Source organism: Anolis carolinensis, unplaced genomic scaffold, assembly GCF_035594765.1.
Source record: "Anolis carolinensis isolate JA03-04 unplaced genomic scaffold, rAnoCar3.1.pri scaffold_7, whole genome shotgun sequence".
Classification (NCBI taxonomy): Eukaryota; Metazoa; Chordata; class Lepidosauria; order Squamata; family Dactyloidae; genus Anolis; species Anolis carolinensis.
Genome location: NW_026943818.1, coordinates 18,076,794 through 18,098,112, shown reverse-complemented (window position 1 = coordinate 18,098,112; position 21,319 = coordinate 18,076,794). Strand labels below are relative to the sequence as shown.

Genomic DNA, 21,319 nt, shown 5'->3' with positions numbered 1-21,319 from the left:
CCAACATATTCGCTTATCCAACATTCTGCCGGCCTGTTTATGTTGGATACGTGAGACTCTACTGTATATCATGCAATTCTTGCATTATTCTTTTATATCTATTGATTTATATCTACTATTATGTTAGCATAATACACCACTGTGTATCCCCCTTCCCACCCCGAGCCACTTCTTATGTATTATCTAACCAAAATCCCATTTCTTCCATCCCTTTTTTTGGAGTCCTTTCTCAATAAATTTCCCCCATACATCCTCAAAATCGTTTATGCATTTCATTATCCAGGTCAGGCCTCATAGCTTGGAAGGATGACCTTTTTGCAAGATTTGCTGTAAAGACTTTCTCTTGCTGGAATGATCCCAGGATCTTTCTTTTTCAGAGTTGTCACCATCATCGGGCAGATCCAAGCCCTTATTTCTACAAAACTAGATGCATAGCGGGATCATAGAGCCAGAAGGGACTCTCAAAGGCCATCTAGTCCAGTCCCATTCTCCATGTAGTTCCTATTATTTCAGAGCATTGAGCCACAGCACTTAAAGTGGGAGGTCAAGCAGCATTAATCCTACAGTATAGATTCCCCTTTAATGTTTCAGTGGTAAACCTGCCTTTTGTATTTACAACTTCTACCACTATCATAGGAGCTTCCTTGGAGCAGTAGGAATATTTTAAAACATCTCATTGCTTTTCCTTTTCATGTGTCAGGTTTAAGCCCGAGGGCAAGGAACTCCTTTGTTGTTATTCGGCAATCTCGCCATTTAAATACATGATCATGATGACAACAATAATCATCGCTGTATTAATTTTGTATACACAGTCTCCAGCGGTGAGACGCTACTTATATGGCTAATATTTTCTCTTAAGGATATAACAAAGTGACTGTGATAATTCAAGATGAAGATAAAGTAGTACAAGTCATAATAATGTTATAACTTCATTTGTTAATATGATTTGTTCCTGTGATACAGGGTGTTTGAAAAAGAACTCCCTAGTTTTAAGTATAAAGTACTTAAAGCTAGGGAGTTCTTTTTCAAACACCTTGTTATTTAAAAATGGCTTGTAAACATTTCAGATGATAAAAGGATTCCCAAACAGATTAATTAATTTCAGAACAAATATGAAGTTAAGACAGAGACAAAGACATTTTACATAAAACAAAAGTACACATACATACACTAGCTTGGGTACCCGATATTGCTCAGTTATTTGAAAAGGTCAGTTTTTTAATTGTACAAAATATATAAGGTTGTGGGTGAACAACTCATATCATGCCAGATTAACCCCGGGAAACTCCATCAGTCCTTAAAGTTTGTTGCATTGGGCAACTTTGCTCTGGATGTATCATTAGTGGGGTTCAGTATGCTCTCTGGCTGTAGGGTGCTAGTCCATTCAATATGTAGTATTTTAAGGGCATATCTCGACATTGATATATTTTGCATTGTAATGCTTTATATAGGATTTTAATGGTGTGTTTTATATTGAATTTAATAATCTGGTTTTCATATATTTATTTGTTTGCCTTATATGTGAAAGACGTATGGTCTAAGCATCGAATAAAACTCAAATATACATCCCAGTACCTACAACTCCTATAAATTATTGTTTATTCTCCCCAAACGTGTCTAGTATGTTCAGTTCCTGCTCTTCCAACTCTGATTCTTTATTATTTCTACCCTATTTCCTCCCTCCCCAAATGATTTTAATGAAGGAGTATCTCTGGGGTGGAAAATGGTCCAATTTTCTGATATGACCACTGGATGACAGCAAAGGACCATAGATTGGAGCCGACTAGTTTAAATTAGGAGCAGACTATTAAGGAGGTGCAATGCCCAATGTGTCCATCTGGTATGCCAAAGGAACCGGGCATTAGGTCACTACAGGGCTCACTTTGTTGTATCACAAGCAAATTGGGGGTACAGTAATGTTTGTTTTTAAAAAGCACAAAGTTAGAAAACTTGTCATTATCCTAGATTTCCCTGGACCAGAAGCTGGCCACTTGTAGAGCCTCTCTTGTCGCTGTGAGAAGGTCCTTTGTATGTGGTCTGTGTTTTTCTCCACACTCGCATATCATGGACTCCACTTTGTAGCCCGATTTCCTAAGATTGGTTCTGTATCTTATGGTGCCAGAGCGCAGCCTGTTCAGTGCTTTCCAAGTCACCCAGTCTTCTGTGTACCAAGGGGGGAGTTCATCACCCATTATCAGCCACTGATTGAGGTTCTGGTTTTTAGCCTGCCACTTTTGGATTCTTGCTTGCTGGGGTGTTCCTGTAAGTATCTCTGTAGATCTTATTGCTGTTATTGAATAAGCATTTTTATTGGATGTTGTGGTGTCTTGTATGTATTTTATTTTGTTTTATTGTAATTGTTTGGGCTTGGCCCCATGTTAGCGGGATAGAAATAAACAAATAAATAAATAATGCCTGGTGTAGTCTGACATAGTGGTTGTGAGAGTGGTGCAGCATTTCTGTGTTCTCAAATTATTATTATTATTATTATTATTATTGACACAACAACATAGTATGACACAGCAAACAAGATAGATATCCTGGATTTCGTATCACAAAATCACAAGTCGAACACTTCCCAAGCGTTTAGGACTGTGTGATTTATTATTATTATTACAGTAGAGTCTCACTTATCCAAGGTTCTGTATTATCCAAGGCAGTCTGCCTTTTGGTAGTCAATGTTTTTGTAGTAAATGTTGCCATGTTTTGGTGCTAAATTCGTAAATACAGTAATTACTACATAACATTACTCTGTATTGAAGTGCTTTTTATGTCAATTTCTTGTAAAACATGATGTTTTGGTGCTTAATTTGTAAAATCATAACCTAATTTGATGTTTAATAGGCTTTTCCTTAGTCTCTCTTTATCCAAGATATTAGCTTATCCAACGTTCTGCCGGCCTGTTTACATTGGATAAGCGAGACTACTGTGTATATACATACAATATATTATATTATATGACTATATTGCAATATTATTAGTAATATTGCATGCAATATAAATATACAATTATAATAGTGAATTATAATTATTACATTGTATTACATCATAATATTATTATTAATATTACATGTATTACATGTATATACAATATATTATACAGTAGAGTCTCACTTATCCAAGCCAAACGGGCCGGCAGAACCTTGGATAAGTGAATATCTTGGATAATAAGGAGGAATAACGGAAAAGGCTATTAAACATCAAATTAGGTTATGATTTTACAAATTAAGCACCAAAACATCATGTTAGACAACAAATTTGACAGAAAAAGTAGTTCAATACGCAGTAATGTTATGTTCTAATTACTGTATTTACAAATTTAGCACCAAAATATCACTATATATTGAAAACATTGATGACAAAAATGGCTTGGGTAATCCAGAGGCTTGGATAAGCGAGGCTTGGATAAGTGAGACTCTACTGTAATAATAATAATAATGGACTTGCTGGGGGGAAACCAACAATAATAACAATAATAATAATGGACTTGCTGGAGTGAAACTAATAATAATAATAATAATAATAATAATAATAATAATAATAGGCTTGTTGAGGGGAAACTAATAATAATAATAATAATAATAATAATAATAATAATAATAATAATAATGGGCTTGTTGGGGGGAAACCAATAATAATAATAATGTGGTTGTTGGGGGGGAAACCAATAACAATAATAGTAATAATAATAGACTTGCTGGGAGGTAACCAATATTAATAATAATAATAATAATAATAATAATAATAATGGACTTTCTAGGGGAAAACGAATAATAATAATAATAATAATAATAATAATAATAATAATAATAATAATAATAATAGACTTGCTGGGGGAAACGAATAATAATAATAATAATGAGACTCTACTGCAATAGTATTATCCAATGTTCTGCCGGCCCGTTTATCTTGGATAAGTGAGACTCTACTGTATTATTATTATTATTGACACAACAGCATAGTAAGACACTGTGTCAATAATAATAATAATAATAATTATATTATTATTATTATTATTATTATTATTATTATTATTATTATTCTAACTCCGCCTCCTTCCGCATGGAATGTGTTGTCCCATCATCCCTTAGTGTGGTTGGTGGTTGGTTCCGCGCCTGCGCAGAGCGATCTCGGAGTCGGGCCCAGTCCCAGCCGCGTCCTGGACAGATGGATTGAGTGATTGACAGGTCGAGGGGGCGGGCTCTTCCTCCTAGTGCTGGTAGAACGTTGGTCTCGGCGGCGCTCCGTCCCCCGGTTGTGGCGAGGCGGGTTCTGCGCGTGCGCAGGAGGGCCTCCTCGGCCCCACAACAATCCTCCTCCCGGCTGGTGGTGGCAGGGCCCGGGGGAGGCTCATGGAGGCCGGGGCGGGGTGCGCGCTGGCGGTGAGCCTCTTCTCGGACCAGGGCGGGCGCAAGTACATGGAGGACGTGACCCACATCCTGGTGGAGCCCGAGAAGGAGGCCGAGGCGGAGGCGGCCAAGGCCCGCTCGGTGGCCTTCTTCGCGGTGTGCGACGGGCACGGCGGGCGGGAGGCGGCCCTCTTCGCCCGGGAGCACCTCTGGGCCTTCATCAAGAAGCAGAAGGGCTTCCGCTCGGCCGAGCCCCGCGCCGTCTGCGCCGCCCTCCGCAAGGGCTTCCTCGCCTGCCACCGCGCCATGTGGAAGCAGCTCCGTGAGTCTTCCCGGACAGGCCGAATTCGTGCCTCCATTACTCATTGGGGACGATGGGAGTCGCAGTGGGAGCATTCAAAGCCATGCCTGTCAAGCCCTGTCACTCCTGGTTTGGTCTCGGGGGACCACAGCTCTTGCTTCCCCCCCAACAACAAGCCCCATCATCATCATCATCATTATTACTATTATTATTATTGGTTTCCCCCCAGCAAGTCTATTATTATTATTATTATTATTATTGTTATTATTGGTTTCCCCCCAACAAGCCCATTATTATTATTATTATTGGTTTTCCCCTAGCAAGTCCATTATTATTATTATTATTATTATTATTATTATTATTGGTTTCCCCCAGCAAGTCCATTATTATTATTATTATTGTATGACACAGCAAACAGAATAGATATGCTGGATTTATTATTATTATTATTATTATTATTATTATTGGTTCCCCCCCCCAACAAGCCCATTATTATTATTATTAATGGTTTGCCTCCAACAAGCCCATTATTATTATTATTATTATTATTGGTTCCCCCAAACAAACCCATTATTATTATTATTGTATGACACAGCAAACAGAATAGATATGCTGGATTTATTATTATTATTATTATTATTGGTTCCCCCCCAACAAGTCCATTATTATTATTATTGTATGACACAGCAAACAGAATAGATATGCTGGATTTATTATTATTATTTTTTGTTTACCCCCAGCAAGTCCATTATTATAATTATTATTATTATTGGTTTCCCCCCAACAAGCCTATTATTATTATTATTATTATTATTATTATTGGTTTTCCCCCAGCAAGTCCATTATTATAATTATTATTATTATTGGTTTCCCCCCAACAAGCCTATTATTATTATTATTATTATTATTATTATTATTGGTTTCCCCCAACAAGCCCATTATTATTATTATTATTATTATCATTATTATTATTATTGGTTTCTCCCCAACAAGCCCATCATTATTATTATTATTATTATTATTGGCTTCCTCCCAGCAAGCCCATTATTATTATTATTATTATTATTATTATTATTATTATTGGTTTCCTTCCAGCAAGCACATTATTATTATTATTATTATTATTATTGGTTTCCCCCCAACAAACCCATTATTATTATTATTATTATTATTATTATTATTATTAAGATTATTTATATCAGGGTGGTTGTATGTTTCCAGGCTGTACTGCCATGTTGCAGAAGCATTCTCTCCTGACGTTTTGCCCACCTCTGTGGCAGGCATCCTCAGAGGTTGTGAGGTCTATTGGAGAAACTAAGCAAGGAAGCAAGGAAGATTTATATAACTGTAGAGAGAAAGGACTCTTGTCTCTTCTGTGTAATATGTCAGGACTGGCAGAACTGGTGTCACCACGAAATCCCATAATTACTTCCTTGGGTGCGTTTACACTGTAGAATTAGTGCAGCTTGGCGCCACTTGAACTGCCAGCAGCCTCACCAAACTATAAATCCCAGGATTCCATAGCATTGAGCCAAAAATACTTTGAGTGGTGCCAAACTGCATTCCCCTTCCTGTTGTGTCTGCCTGTTCTTCTCTCCCTCCAAATTCTTAGCAATACTGCAGTTCTTTAGAATACATCTCATCCTTATATGCATTCAAAGTCTATTTATTAGATGGGTTTTAGGACTGAATGGAACTCAATTTGTTTTGAAAGTTGGCCGAGGATCAATTCAGAGATGACAAACTGCTGGGGGGAAAAAAGAAATAATCATTGAAAATATTGTAATATGGATAATTCTCACTCACCTTAAGTGAGAAGATGGCATTTGTAGATGCTTTGGGTCCTGATTTAAGGAAGAAATAATAATAATAGTAGTAGTAGTAGTAGTAGTAGTAGTAGTAGTATCACCATCATCTGGGTCAAAAGATGTCTCGTACTTCCTGTGAGAATGAGAATAATAGAATCCTAGAGTTGGAAGAGACTCCAAAAGCCACCCAGACCAAGGCCCTGCCATGCAGGAAGGCACAATCAAAGCCCTCCCAACAGATGGCCATACATTCTGTGCTTAAAAGCCTCCAGAGTTCACCCCTTTCTCTCTTCCCTCTGCAGCTGAGTGGCCAAAGACGATGAGCGGCCTTCCGAGCACGTCGGGGACGACAGCCAGCGTGGTCATCATCCGGGGCTCCAAGATGTACGTGGCGCACGTGGGTGACTCCGGCGTGGTGCTCGGCGTCCAGGACGACCCCAAAGACGACTTTGTCCGGGCCGTGGAGGTGACGCAGGACCACAAGCCGGAGCTCCCCAAGGAGCGGCAGCGGATCGAAGGCCTCGGGGGCAGGTAGAGCACCAAAACACCATCGTATTTTAATAATAATAATAATAATAGTAATAATAGATACAAGGAGTGTTGTTGCAACTCCATAAAAGCAGAATTGCAAGAGTCCAGAAATAGAGCCTCTTGTTGTGGGAATTCAAAAGCTACAGGAGCAAGGCTGCGAGTCTCAATAAGCCTCCACTAGTTGTTATAAATATAATTGCTTATTGTATTGCATATGTGTGTATTGATATGCAATTTTACCATAATGCTTTGTTGTGAGAGGGGCTACGGACCATATGATCTGATCTGGGCTTGTTCAGGGCTCAGACTCCATTTTAGAATAGTTCAGTTTATAACTGTATGCTTCAGATTTTAATACAGGAACAGTATGCTGTACAGAAGCCAGTAGACTCCATTGGACTATGGACTGTAGATTCTAAGAAAGATGCCTTGTGTTGGGAGGTGTTAGCTGGTCCTGATTGTTTCCTGTCTAGAATTACCATTTTTGGAATGTTGTTGTTTATTGACTGTCCTGATTTTGGAGTTTTTTTAAATACTCGTACACACAGAAACTACTTCAAATCTATTTGTAACTGGATTGATAAGCCAAGATTGTATGCTGAATGCATGAAGTTTGTGAGTAAACCAATTACAGTAAACCAATTACAGTAGAGTCTCACTTATCCAAGACTCGCTTATCCAAGGTTCTGGATTATCCAAGCCATTTTTGTAGTCAATGTTTTCACTATATCGTGATATTTTGGTGCTAAATTCGTAAATACAGTAATTACAACATAACATTACTGTTTTGGCTTCCCTTCCCTGTCCCTTCCAGCGTGATCAACAAATCTGGCGTGAATCGGGTTGTGTGGAAGAGGCCTTGTCTGACACACAACGGCCCTGTGAGGCGGAGCACCGTCATGGACCAGATCCCTTTCCTGGCAGTGGCCCGGGCCCTTGGTAAGCATAACCGTGGCAGAGAGTGGGGAGAGATACCTATAGATTCAGGTCTCCGTCTAGAAATTGTATAGCTAGCTAGTCTGGGAATGTAATGCTGAGCCTGGGAGAGGAAAATCTGATGTGTGCCAATGGGTGTTAATATACCCTTTGTCAGTACCTGCTTATTGTTACGGGGCAGAAACAAAAGGGAAACTAAATGAAAACGAAAGCAAGCACTATGACGGTGCGGCTGTCATTTTTGTCTCACCTCTCGTTTCCTATGAAAATGTCGTCATTCGTTTTGTGTAGACAAATGGTCGAAACGATAGCACAAAGGAAATGAAGGGAAAAAAATTCACGCACATCTCTAGTAACTAGATCATAGACTTTCTGAACTCCAACTTTGCAACTAAACTGGCTACAACTCTTTTAAAATCAGAGTTACCTTTGGAAGAGAACAAAATGGATATTTGTTTCTATGCCTCGCTCAACAGGTAGATGTGTTCTCCAGGTGGGAATAACATGGAAAGATTAGGGATAGGAACCTAGAACACAAAAGAAGGAGGACTGTTCAACAGGTTTGCAGTTTGAGTCAGATGTACAAAATGAAATAGCTCTTGGTGTGTCTGTACTGTAAAATTAATGCACTTTGGCACCACTTTGACGGTTATGGCTTAATCTGTTGAGTCCTTGGATCTGTTGGGACACAAACCATAGAATATTAATAGACGATTGCCATTTGGATAAAATCCAAATCCAGAAACAGTAAAGCCCATAGCAAGACTTGGTGTTAATTCTTTGTTAACTGTTTATATGTCTTATACATCTATGCCAATGTGGTATTATGTCGTAATTGCTGTATGGTTTTATCTTGTTGAATGTTCTCTGTTGTATCGGAAACCGCCCTGAGTCCCTTGAGGAGATAGGGCGGTATATAAATAAAGTATTATTATTATTATTATTATTATTATTATTATTAATACTTGGTGTCTGCAGGAGATGGTTTCAATGGAAGGAGGAGGAGGGGAGGCTTGAACCCATGTGGTTGGCCTCAACTGAGCTTGGTTTGGAAACCATTGTCAGAAATGTATGCAGCAAAAATATGGCTCCCCCTTTGCTTCCTATTGTAAGGAAATGAAAGCCAGATGGAGACGAGCAGATGGTTTGTGTTTTAATTATAGAGTGCTGAGTTAGATTAACCCTTCTTTCCCACAAATGAGAGAATTCCCTCTGGCCCAGTCTTGCCGTCCCATATTCTGCCCCATGAATATTTTGTGCGCCTCTCCAATATTTTCCCTTTTGGGGGAAGTTTTCTGTTGTTGCCCGAGCGTGGGGGAGAAGAGTGGTATCTAAATAAAATAAAATAAATTAAAATAAATAAATACATTTTAGATGGATTGGGAATCAGCTGGTTTTCTCTGTAATAGGCAGTAAGAGCACCTAAAGTTTTGGAGAGCTTCTGTTCAACCATTTCAAAGCTCCCTGCTTGAGCGGTGATGGCACGATCATCAGCATAGATGAAACTGCTATTTAGAGTTTGGGTTTTTTTCCAAAAGATTTGGGAGTTTCCAAGTCCACCCCTCCCAAGTTTTGGAATTTCCAGAATTTTGATAACTCCACGGCTCACTGAAAATGAGAAACCGTATATACTCGAGTATAAGCCGACCCAAATATAATTGTACCACAAAAAACTGGGAAAACATTGACTCCAGTATAAGCCGAGAGTGGGAAATTTCAGAAATAAAAATAGATACCAATAAAATTACATTAATTGAGGCATCAGTACGTTAAATGTTTTTGAATACAGTAGAGTCTAACTTATCCAACGTAAACGGGCCAGCAGAACGTTGGATAAGCGAATATGTTGGATAATAAGGAGGGATTAAGGAAAAGCCTATTAAACATCAAATTACGTTATGATTTTATAAATTAAACACCAAAGCATCATGTTATACAACACATTTGACAGAAAAAGTAGTTCAATATACAGTAATGCTATGTAGTAATTACTCTATTTACAAATTTAGCATCAAAATACCACGATATATTGAAAACATTGACTACAAAAATGTGTTGGATAATCCAGAACGTTGGATAAGCAAGTGTTGGATAAGTGAGACTCTACTGTATTTACATAATGCTCAAATTTCAGATAAGACTGTCCCACCCTGATCAAGTCATTGTTCTCATCTTCTTCAATGTAAATGTGCTTATGTATCCTTTTAATAATAATAGAGTAAAATAATACATGTAATAATAATAATAATAATAATAATAATAATAATAATAATAATAAATACAGGAAAATAATACATGTAATAATAAATAGAGTAAAATAATAAATGCAATAATGATAATAGTAAGATCAGAGTGAAATAATAAATGTATTAATAATAATAAAAATAGAGTAAAATAAATGTAATAGTAGCAACAATAATAGAGAAAAATAATAAATGTAATCATACCAATAATAATAGAGAAAAATAATAAATGTACCATATATTCTGGAGTATAAGCTGACCCAAATATATGCCAACCAGGACCCTCACCCGAGTATAAGCCGCGGGGGGCTTTTTCAGTCTTAAAAAAGGGCTAAAAAAGTAGGCTTATACTGGAGTATATACAGTCTCTCATCCTTCTCTGTCCAAATCCGGCCTTATTACCTGTTGTTTACTTTGATTGGCGCTTAGTGCCACTTACCTGGGTTGTAGTGACCCGGCGGCAGCTGTTTCCATGCAGCGGCCTCTTCAGGCTTTTTGCTCTCCTGGCCTTCCTGTGCTAATTGGCAGATGGGCCGAGCGGCCCTCTCCTGTTAGAGCCTTTTACATTTTTTAATTAGGGTTTTTAATGGAAACACAGGCTTTTCTCCAGTCTCTTGTCTGCTGCAGCAGAGGTGAATTGGCTCTTGAACCAGGATGGAGAGAGGGCTGTTTTTCTCCTTTTGCGCTAGTAAAAAAGAGTAATTGCTTTGAATTGCTCCTTTCCGTCTTGCGGGAATGCGGTTGTTTCAGGGGCAGCTAATGGGGAGAGGCTTATTCCGAGAACCTGGATTATCTCTTCATATTGTTTGAGTGGGCTTTTCTTTGAATGGATTGGGCACGGAAGGAGGAACACAAAGATAAGAGCGTAGAAGAACAGAAGAGGCCCAGCTTGACTGATGCTTCGGGGTACGAGATGTTTATTATGTAATTATATCATTATGTTGTGGTGGGTGCTAGATTCGAGTTGGAAAAGTTGTTTTGCAGACTACGAACTTCATGATGCTATTCGTAATATTTTAAAAAATCTTTAAAGAAACATTTTCAGGCTCTGAGTTTGTGAATATTTCTGTGCCGTATGAGTTTCTGTCCAGTTAAGCACCTATTGATGTTATTGCAAAAGAACAGTCATGTTGGTGTTCCATGAGTGTTTGAGTTTTAGATTATACTGGCTTAGGTACCGGACGATGCTTGAGTTAGGTCTTTTATAGTGATAAACATAAAAGTACTCATTGTTGGCTTTTAGATTTTAAGAATGGAACCATTAGAAAATGCATAAGAATATAGGTACAGTAGAGTCTCACTTATCCAACATAAACGGGCCGGCAGAACATTGGATAAGCGAATATGTTGGATAATAAGGAGAGATTAAGGAAAAGCATTATTAAACATTAAATTAGGTTATGATTTTACAAATTAAGCACCAAAACATCATGTTATACAACAAATTTGACAGAAAAAGTAGTTTAATATGCAATAATGCTATGTAGTAATTACTGTATTTATGAATTTAGCACCAAAAATCACGATATATTGAAAACATTGACTACAAAAATGTGTTGGATAATCCAGAACGTTGGGTAAGCGAATGTTGGATAAGTGAGACTCTACTGTAATCTACTACTCCCATCATCCTCTGTCATTGTTCCAACCCCACCAGTATTCAGAGTTGGCCATGTTGGGATGTCCTTTCTAGAGGAAAAACAGAACATCTAGGGTGAAACTTTTATGTATACAGAGAGAGAGAGAGAGATGGATTTTTGTTTTATAAACAAAGACAATTCTGTATCAGTAATACTGCATTTGGGGATGATAACGTCAACGCTTCTGCAGGGAATCAATCAACCTGCCTCTTTGTGTTTTGCCCTGACATATCTTGTCTTTCCCAATCCAGGTGACCTATGGAGCTACGACTTCTACAGCGGCGAATTCATTGTGTCTCCAGAGCCGGACACGAGTGTCCACACGCTGGATCCCCAAAAGCACAAATACATCATTCTGGGCAGCGATGGGCTGTGGAACATGATCTCTCCCCAGGAAGCCATTTCCATGTGTCAGGACCATGAAGAGAAGAAGTATTTTATGGTGAGTGTGAGCTTAGTTGAAAGGGTACTTCTGGTGTGAGAGAATTGGCCGTCTGCAAAGACGTTGCCCAGAGGACATTGCTCGCATGTTTGATGTTTTTATTGCATGGGAAGCTGGAGCTGACAGAGGTTGCTCATCTGTGCTCTCCCTGGATTCGAACCAGCAACCTTCAGGTCAGCAACCCAACCTTCAAGTCAACCGAAACGGTACTGAGAACATTTATTGGTTTTGATATTTCTGTATACAGGCAGTCTCCAAGTTGTGAACAACTTGGATTTTTTTGTAAGTCAGAACAAGTACATTTTTAAATAACTCCAGTCAGATACACACACACACACACACACACACACACACACACGGTGTTTATTTTATTTATTTATTTGCACTATTTATATTCCGCCCTTCTTTCTCACCCCGAAGGGGGGTCAGGGCTGATCACAATGCACATAGACATAGCAAACATTCAGTGCCATTAGATGTACAACATATAGACAGACACAGAGGCAATTTAATATTTTCCAACTTCCGGCTTCCTGAGGGTATGCTTGATTCCGGCCACAGGGGGAACTGTCGCTTCACTGTCCACTTGTGACACCGAGTCCTTGATGGTATTACTTCCTCATTCCTTTCCGTGCGCCGCTGACAATTTTATGGTGTCATTTTATTTTATTTTTATTTTTTTCGTGTCAGGAGCAACCGGAGTTGCTTCTGGAGTGAGAGAATTGGCTGTCTGCAAGGACGTTGCCCAGGGGACACCCGGATGTTTTTTTTTTTTGATGTTTTACCATCCTTGTGGGAGGCTTCTCTCATGTCCCCGCATGGAGCTGGAGCTGATAGAGGGAGCTCATCCGCGCTCTCCTCGGGTGGGATTCTAACCTGGCAGCCTTCAGGTCAGCAACCCAAGCTTCAAGTCACAAGGCTTTTGTCCCCTAGGCCACCAGAGGCTCTTAATGGTGTCATAAATTAGTTAAATTAGCCTCCCCGCATGAAACGGTACCTACATTTCCTACTTGACAGACGCAACTGTCTTTTGAGCTGCTTAGGTCAACAGCGAGCTAGGCTATTAAATGGTCGGGAGCTCAATCCGACCCGGGCTTCGATCTCATGACCTTTCGGTCAGTAGTGATTTATTGTAGCTGGCTACTAACCAGCTGCACCACAGCCTGGCCCTTGCTCTCTGTGCCCCTGTTCAGAAGATTTCACCTCCCAACGATGGCATATCTAGGATGTTGACTGTGTCCTCCCCTTTTCCCCTTCTTACCCAAGGGAGAGCACCAACAATCCTTGGCCAAAATGCTGGTGAACCGAGCCCTGGGCCGGTGGAGGCAGCGCATGCTCCGGGCGGACAACACCAGCGCCATCGTGATCAGCATCTCTTCGGGTCGGAGCTGCCACACGGACCTGGAAAGCGAGGAGAAGCTGTGCTTCAACTTGGCGGAGGGCCCTTCCTACAGCAGCCTCGAAATGTGGACTCAGTCGCAGTGCTCCACTCTGCCAGTCAAGGTAAGAGAAGCAGGTGGAGATGAGTATCCGTGTTGCAATATCCTGAGAGATAGGGAGAGAAGAGCTTCTTTTGGCCGTCATGGAATCACAGCGTTGGATGATGTTGGGGATAGTGGGTGACAGATAGGAGCTCCTGCGGAATGATGTACCACTCAGCTTTGCAGAACAAATAACACAGGAACTTTTACAAAGTCCAAGAGATCAGCACAACAATGGTATTTATTTATTTAATACATTTATATCCCGCCCTTCTCACCCCGAACGGGACTCAGAGCGGCTTACAAATTAAATTTACATACAATATTATATTATTAGCATAGCACAATACTGGCAATAAATTACCATATTGTACTATATCTATATATTGTAATATTAATAATATTACATGTAATATATAATATATTATATTATTATATTATATTATAATATCTCTATATATAAAAGAGTGATGGCATCACGGCGACCCACAAAACAACAAAACTACAGGCCCCCCAACCTCGAAATTTGACAACACAACCCATCATCCACGCCTCTAGGTTGATACAACAAAAAGAAAAGAAAAATAAAGTCCTAATTAGAGAGAGAGGAATAATTGCTTTTATCCAATTGCTGCCAGTTAGAAGGCTAAGCTCCTCCAACTTGAAGGTGTGGGGAAGATGGGGCTTGGCGAGGGCTGTTGATCTCCTTGAGTAACACGGTCCTCTCTGTCCTCAACAGAGAACCTGTCTGTGTAGAAGGAGAGGCCAGAGGGGACGAGGCAAGACCAGGGGCGGAAGGAGGTGGGGCCTGGGATCGGTCAGAGGAGCAGTCCAGAGGCAGGACCCAGGACTTGGCTACAGAGGAGAATAAATGTCATAGTAGCAACATAGCTTGAGTTCCTTTGTGCATTTTTTGGGTGTGTGTATCTGCGCTGGTGGTGAGAAAAAAGAAAAAAGGTGGATGCCTTGGTTGAAAAGGGAGGGGGAGATGGACAAATTGAGCTTGTGTAAGACAAGGGAACCCAGAGGTGGACATGGCTGAGAGGGACACCAAAGAGTTGGGAGAAGATGGGCACCTCTGGATCTCTGGATCCAGGGCAGTTGAGTCAACCCTTGAACTCTGTGTGCTTACATAAAACCTTGGATCCTATGGAAACGAAGGACTTTGGGTTCAAGAATAACATGGAGCTGCCCGAAAGACCTAGATAGATAGATAGATAGATAGATAGATAGATAGATAGATAGATAGATAGATACACACATAGATAGATACACACACACATATGCATATATACATATATACAATATAATTTACAATAATATATAATATTATAATATATTGTATATGCATATAATATTAATAATATTATTTTGTAATACAGTATACAGTAGAGTCTCACTTATCCAACATAAACGGGCCGGCAGAATGTTGGATAAGCAAATATGTTGGATAATAAGGAGGCATTAAGGAAAAGCCTATTAAACATCAAATTAGGTTATGATTTTACAAATGAAGCACCAAAACATCATGTTAGACAACAAATTTGGCAGAAAAAGTAGTTCAATACGCAGTAATGTTATGTTGCAATTACTGTATTTATGAATTTAGCACCAAAATATCAGGATATATTGAAAACATTGACTACAAAAATGCGTTGGATAATCCAGAACGTTGGATAAGCGAGTGTTGGATAAGTGAGACTCTACTGTAATACTAATAATACAATATAATAATATTTATTATATATATTGCATATAGATATAGTACAATATGGTAATTTATTGCTAGTATTGTGCTATGCTAATAATATAATATTGTATGTAAATTTAATTTGTAAGCCACTTTGATTCCCCTTCGGGGTGAGAAGGGCGGGATATAAATGTATTTAATAATAATAATAATAATAATAATAATAATAATAATAATAATAATAATAATAATAGATAGGGCATTACACTTAAAAATGTACCTGTTCCAACTTACATACAAATTCAACTTAAGAACAAACCTACAGAACCTATCTTTTCCGTAACTTGGAGACAGCCTGTATGCTTAACTGACGCCCCTTCTACGTTGCCATATAAAATCCAGATTATCTGTTTTGAAGTGGGTTATATGGCAGTGTAGACTCATATAGTCCAGTTCAAAGCAGTTAATGTGCCGGGGGGGACTACTTGATAAAGCGGAGTATAAATATATAATAATAAATAATAATAAACCTGAGGCTTTTAGGTTATTCAGACCCCATCTACACTGCCATATAAAATCCAGAATTTCTACTTTGAACTGGATTATATGGCAGTGCAGACTCGTATAATCTAGTTCAAAGCATTTAATGTGGCAGGGGGACTACTTGATAAAGCGGAGTATAAATATATAATAATAAATAATAATAAACCTGAGGCTTTTAGGTTATTCAGACCCCATCTACACTGCCATATAAAATCCAGAATTTCTACTTTGAACTGGATTATATGGCAGTGTAGACTCGTATAATCTAGTTCAAAGCATTTAATGTGGCAGGGGGACTACTTGATAAAGCGGAGTATAAATATATAATAATAAATAATAATAAACCTGAGGCTTTTAGGTTATTCAGACCCCATCTACACTGCCATATAAAATCCAGAATTTCTACTTTGAACTGGATTATATGGCAGTGTAGACTCGTATAATCTAGTTCAAAGCATTTAATGTGGCAGGGGGACTACTTGATAAAGCGGAGTATAAATATATAATAATAAATAATAATAAACCTGAGGCTTTTAGGTTATTCAGACCCCATCTACACTGCCATATAAAATCCAGAATTTCTACTTTGAACTGGATTATATGGCAGTGTAGACTCATATAGTCCAGTTCAAAGCAGTTAATGTGGCGGGGGGACTACTTGATAAAGCGGAGTATAAATATATAATAATAAATAATAATAAACCCCAGCGATAAGAGAGGGAACACTGTACCTCCCAACCTCTGAGGATGTCTGCCACAGATGTGGGTGAAACGTCAGGAGAGAATACTTCTGGAACATGACCATCCAGCCCGGAAAACATACAACAACCTAGTAATAATAATGCAGTAGAGTTCCAGTTATCCAACTTTGGCTTATCCGACACACCACATTATCCGACACGCTGGTGTCTTGTCCCTCCCGGCAAGCAGCCGACACTTGGAGAGACTCTGCACGTTGCTGCCTAGAAAATCAGCTGCTTTTCTAGGCAGCACGGAGCCTGTGATCCTGGCCATGAAAGCCTTCGACAACACATTATTATTTTCATCACTCCTTGGCTTTTAAAACATCCAGGCCGCACTGAAAGATACTACACCTCTCTGCTGTTCTCAGACTCCTGTTCTGCAATAACCTATAGTGTCGCCAGGTTCTGTGCGGCAGCAATTTCCATCAAATAGACTATGACTGACCCCACAGGGCCTGTAGCCAGAGCAATCTGTTATAACTGAAAGACTGCAAATGCTCCCTCTATCCCCCTCCAGAGCCACTTAGTGGATCGATATTTACTATTAGCTGACCCTGCTAATAGTCTGCTTTTAATTTGTTTTTATTATAGCATGTTTTTAACTTGTTCTTTTATCTGACTTTTATGGGAACTGCGATTCCCCTTTTCGGGCACCTGTGCCCATCTATATATATAAAAGAGTGATGACATCAGGGCAGCGGACAAAACAACAAAACTACAGGCCCACCAACCTCAAAATTTGACAACACAACCCATCATTCATGGCTCTAGGTTGATACAACAAAAAGGAAAAGAAAAATAAAGTCCTAATTACAGGGAGAGGAATAATAGTTTTTATCCAACTGCTGCCAGTTTGAAGGCTAAGCTCCACCCACTTGGTTTCCTAGCAACCTACTCAGCCCAGGGGACAGGCACAGTTAGGCCTCACTTAGGCCTCTTCCACAGATTATCAGATTTTAACTGGATTATATGGCAATGTAGACTCAAGGCCCTTCCACACAGCTATATAACCTATTTAGAATCTTATATTATCTGCTTTGAACTGGATTATCTTGACTCCACACTGCCATATAATCCACTTCAGTGTGCATACTAAACATAAAGACAACCATACAACAGACATTCAATACCACCACTACCTCAACAATTTCTCACCAACACCACCAGACAACGCCACAGCAACACGTGGCCGGGCACAGCTAGTTTCTATATATTCTGGTCATAGACCGTAATAAATTGCTGATTCTGATTCTGATTCTGAACACATTATTATTACTGTTCAGCAGCTTCCTCCAGATCCTACTTTAAGGTCAGTGAGAGAGACACTTAGGAAGCTGAAGTTTTGGATATTTGGAGAATGTGTAGAAATGATTCCCCGCTCTCTTTCTTCATATCACCAGGCCGTGGAAGAGGATCTGTTGCCGCGCCTGAGTTCCCCCGAGACTGTCCCTTTACTCCCACGGAGCAGCACTGTTTTGAGCAATGACTCTGAGGATGTCGCCAAAGGCAGCTTGACGTTGTCTAAGGAAGGAGCAGCGCAGGAGGAGACCCTGGGGCCGAGGGTACGGAAGTCCTGCCGCGGGAGCCCCCCGAGCGCGCTCTCTCCGCCCAGTTCAGGGAGGGCGGACCTAGACCCCACGGCCTTCAAGGCGTCTCCGAACGACGGCTCAAAGGCCCACGAGCCGGAGCACACCCCGACGGGCACAAACTTCAAACGGACTTTGGAAGAATCCAATTCGGGGCCGGTGGTCAAGAAGCCCAGGTGGGGTCTGGCCAGGAACGCGGGGGCCCAGACGGAAAGCCTGTCCGCGACGCCGCAGCACAAAACCCCCAACAAGCTCGCCATGCGCCGCAGCCTCCGGAGGCAGAAGAAACTAGGCAAGCCATTGTTTCCACAGCCCAGGAAAGCCTTGTGTGTGTGCTGAAGGTGACCCCTCTGGCTTATGTGGTGCGGACCCTTTGAAACTGCGACGGGCATTTCTTCCTGTCCACTTTTTATTTTTTTAAATGTAGAAACCTTGGTATACCGACAGCTTTATCCCGACCTTGTACTCTCACTTGTAACATAACTGTGAATTTTTGTAGACGTTCATTAAGACTGTAAATTTATATTCCTCCATACAAATGTAGTGTCCCCGCCAAACCTTCTCTTGCATTAATTGTGACTACAGGGCTAAAAACAAAATCAAAACACATTTTTATTGGGACAGTGCATTTGTGTGTGTGTGTATGTGATGAGAAAAAGGTGTCTGCCTGGGCATAAAAGTCATGGATTTGCATAAAATTCCATGCGATGACCTCACAACTTTTAAACAAAAGTAAATTATTAAACCGAATGGGAGATAATGTATTTTCGTAGTACTTAATACTGTTCTGCTTGGAGTGTGGCCCTATTAGAGTCTATAATACTAAGTCTATTTTCTTTCTTAACTTTTAGATTTCTGTGTGCAGAAAGGAAATGTGCACCGAAGAGATGTTGAGTCTCTTTCGCTCAGCAGAATGCTGGTTTCTGTATTTTAATTCAAATACTATGCAGTAATTATGATGGCGTCTTTTCTTCCTTTTGATAAGTTGAAGGACCAATATTTGGCTACAAAAATCCCTCTATCAGTTCTTGGGAGATTTTTTAAAAAAAATAATGACATGTTTAGAAAGGCCCCACGGTCCAACAGAAGATGATGCTCTGAATTCCCTACTCTGGGTCCTCCCATCGCTTCAGTCTCTCTGTTGTGTTGTATGAGGATGATGGAAGTTCTAGTCCACCATCTGGAGGACACCAAGCTAAGAAAGGCAGCTGGTGATGTTACTCTTTGCATCATGGGTTCTTAGGGGAATATTTTATAGTTTTCCTTACATATGTGGATTATGTATTCTTATCATAAAATAAACTACGCAAAAAGTTTTGGGGCACCTTTCTCTGTCTTTTGTCAGCAACATGAAACTCAGGTCATCCTCAGAGCTTGAGATGCTTGTCTGTTCTGAAGTTGAAAAGGACACGTTTGTGTTTTAGATGGATTAGGAATCAACTGGTTTTCCCTGTAATAGGCAGTAAGAGCACCTAAAGCTTCGGAGAGCTTCTGTTCAATCCTTTCAAGGCTCCCTGCTTGAGTGGTGATGGCACAATCATCAGCATAGATGAATTAGATGGATTAGGGATCAGCTGGTTTTCCCTGTAATAGGCAGTAAGAGCACCTAAAGCTTCGGAGAGCTTCTGTTCAATCCTTTCAAGGCTCCCTGCTTGAGTGGTGATGGCACAATCATCAGCATAGATGAATTAGATGGATTAAGGATCAGCTGGTTTTCCCTGTAATAGGCAGTAAGAGCACCTAAAGCTTCGGAGAGCTTCTGTTCAACCCTTTCAAAGTTCCCTGCTTGAGCGTTGATGGCGCAATCGTCAGCATAGGTGGAAGTCTCTGTGCCTTCTAGCAATGGCTAGTCATTTGTATAGATGTTAAACATTGATGGATCAAGCACGCTCCCCTGAGGCAGGTCATTTTTCTGTCTTTGTTATCTGTTTCTCTGACCCTGGAACGGACCATATAATGAATTTATAGCACCATGGACAGCTCCTGAGTTATTCACAGGCAGAATCTTGGCTAAGGTTTTCACCTTGGGATATTTGTTTTATTGTAATGTTGTTGTTGTTGTTACATTGTGTCCGGGCTTGGCCCCATGTAAGCCGCCCCGAGTCCCTTCGGGGAGATGGGGTGGGGTATAAGAATAAAGTTATTATTATTATTACTATTATTATTATTATTATTACCTGCTTCAGAGAAAGGGGCTGATTTTAAGGGGGAGGCAAGACATTAAATAAAATATGTATGTATATAATATTATATATATATATATATACACACACACACACACACACACACTAGCTGTGCCCGGCCACTCGTTGCTGTGGCGAAGTATGGTGGTATGGGAAATAAAGTATTGAGGAATTGGTGGTAGTTAAGTTACAGGGTAAAGGTTTTCCCCTGACATTAAGTCCAGTCATGTCTGACTCTGGGGGTTGGGGCTCATCTCCATTTCTAAGCCGAAGAGCCGGCATTGTCCATAGACACCTCCAAGGTCATGTGGCCGGAATGACTGCATGAAACGCTGTTACCTTCAGGCAGGAGCAGTACCTATTCATCTACTCTCATTTGCATGTTTTCGAACTTCTGGGTTGGCAGAAGCTGGGGCTTTAGATAATCTGTGGAAGTGGCCTAAGTGAAGCCTAACTCTGCCTGTCCCCTGGGCTGAGTTGGTTGCTAGGAGACCAAGTGGGCAGAGCTTAGCCTTCTAACTGGCAGCAATTGGATAAAAACAATTATTCCTCTCCCTCTAATTAGGACTTTCTTTTTCTTTTCTTTTTGTTGTATCAACCTAGAGGCATGGATGAGGGGTTGTGATGTCAATTTTCGAGGTTGTGGGGTGTTTACTTTTGTTGTTTTGTCCGCTGCCGTGATGCCATCACTCTTTTATATATATAGATATATATATATATACACACACACACACACACACACACACATATCTCAGATCTGGAAAATAAAAAGACTATATGTGTATATAAACATACACAAATATATGTTTATATATATTACACAAATATATGTTTATATATTAT

The 21,319-nt window shown here is 40.0% G+C and overlaps 1 protein-coding gene across 2 annotated transcripts; it reads left to right on the top strand.

Moving 5' to 3' along the window:
* The first annotated feature begins 1,128 nt into the window (after positions 1-1,128).
* Positions 1,129-19,609, top strand: ppm1d (protein phosphatase, Mg2+/Mn2+ dependent 1D). Of its 2 annotated transcripts, none has more exons than XM_062959520.1 (6): positions 1,129-2,262; positions 6,761-6,989; positions 7,804-7,928; positions 12,060-12,250; positions 13,517-13,753; positions 18,108-19,609. In XM_062959520.1, exons 1-6 carry the CDS (start codon positions 2,031-2,033, stop codon positions 18,630-18,632), a joined length of 1,539 nt encoding a protein of 512 aa, XP_062815590.1. In that variant the 5' UTR covers positions 1,129-2,030; the 3' UTR covers positions 18,633-19,609. The 2 variants fall into 2 exon arrangements, with proteins under 2 accessions (XP_062815590.1, XP_016852446.2); XM_016996957.2 differs by lacking the exon at positions 1,129-2,262 and adding an exon at positions 4,164-4,671.
* Positions 19,610-21,319: the final 1,710 nt, after the last annotated feature.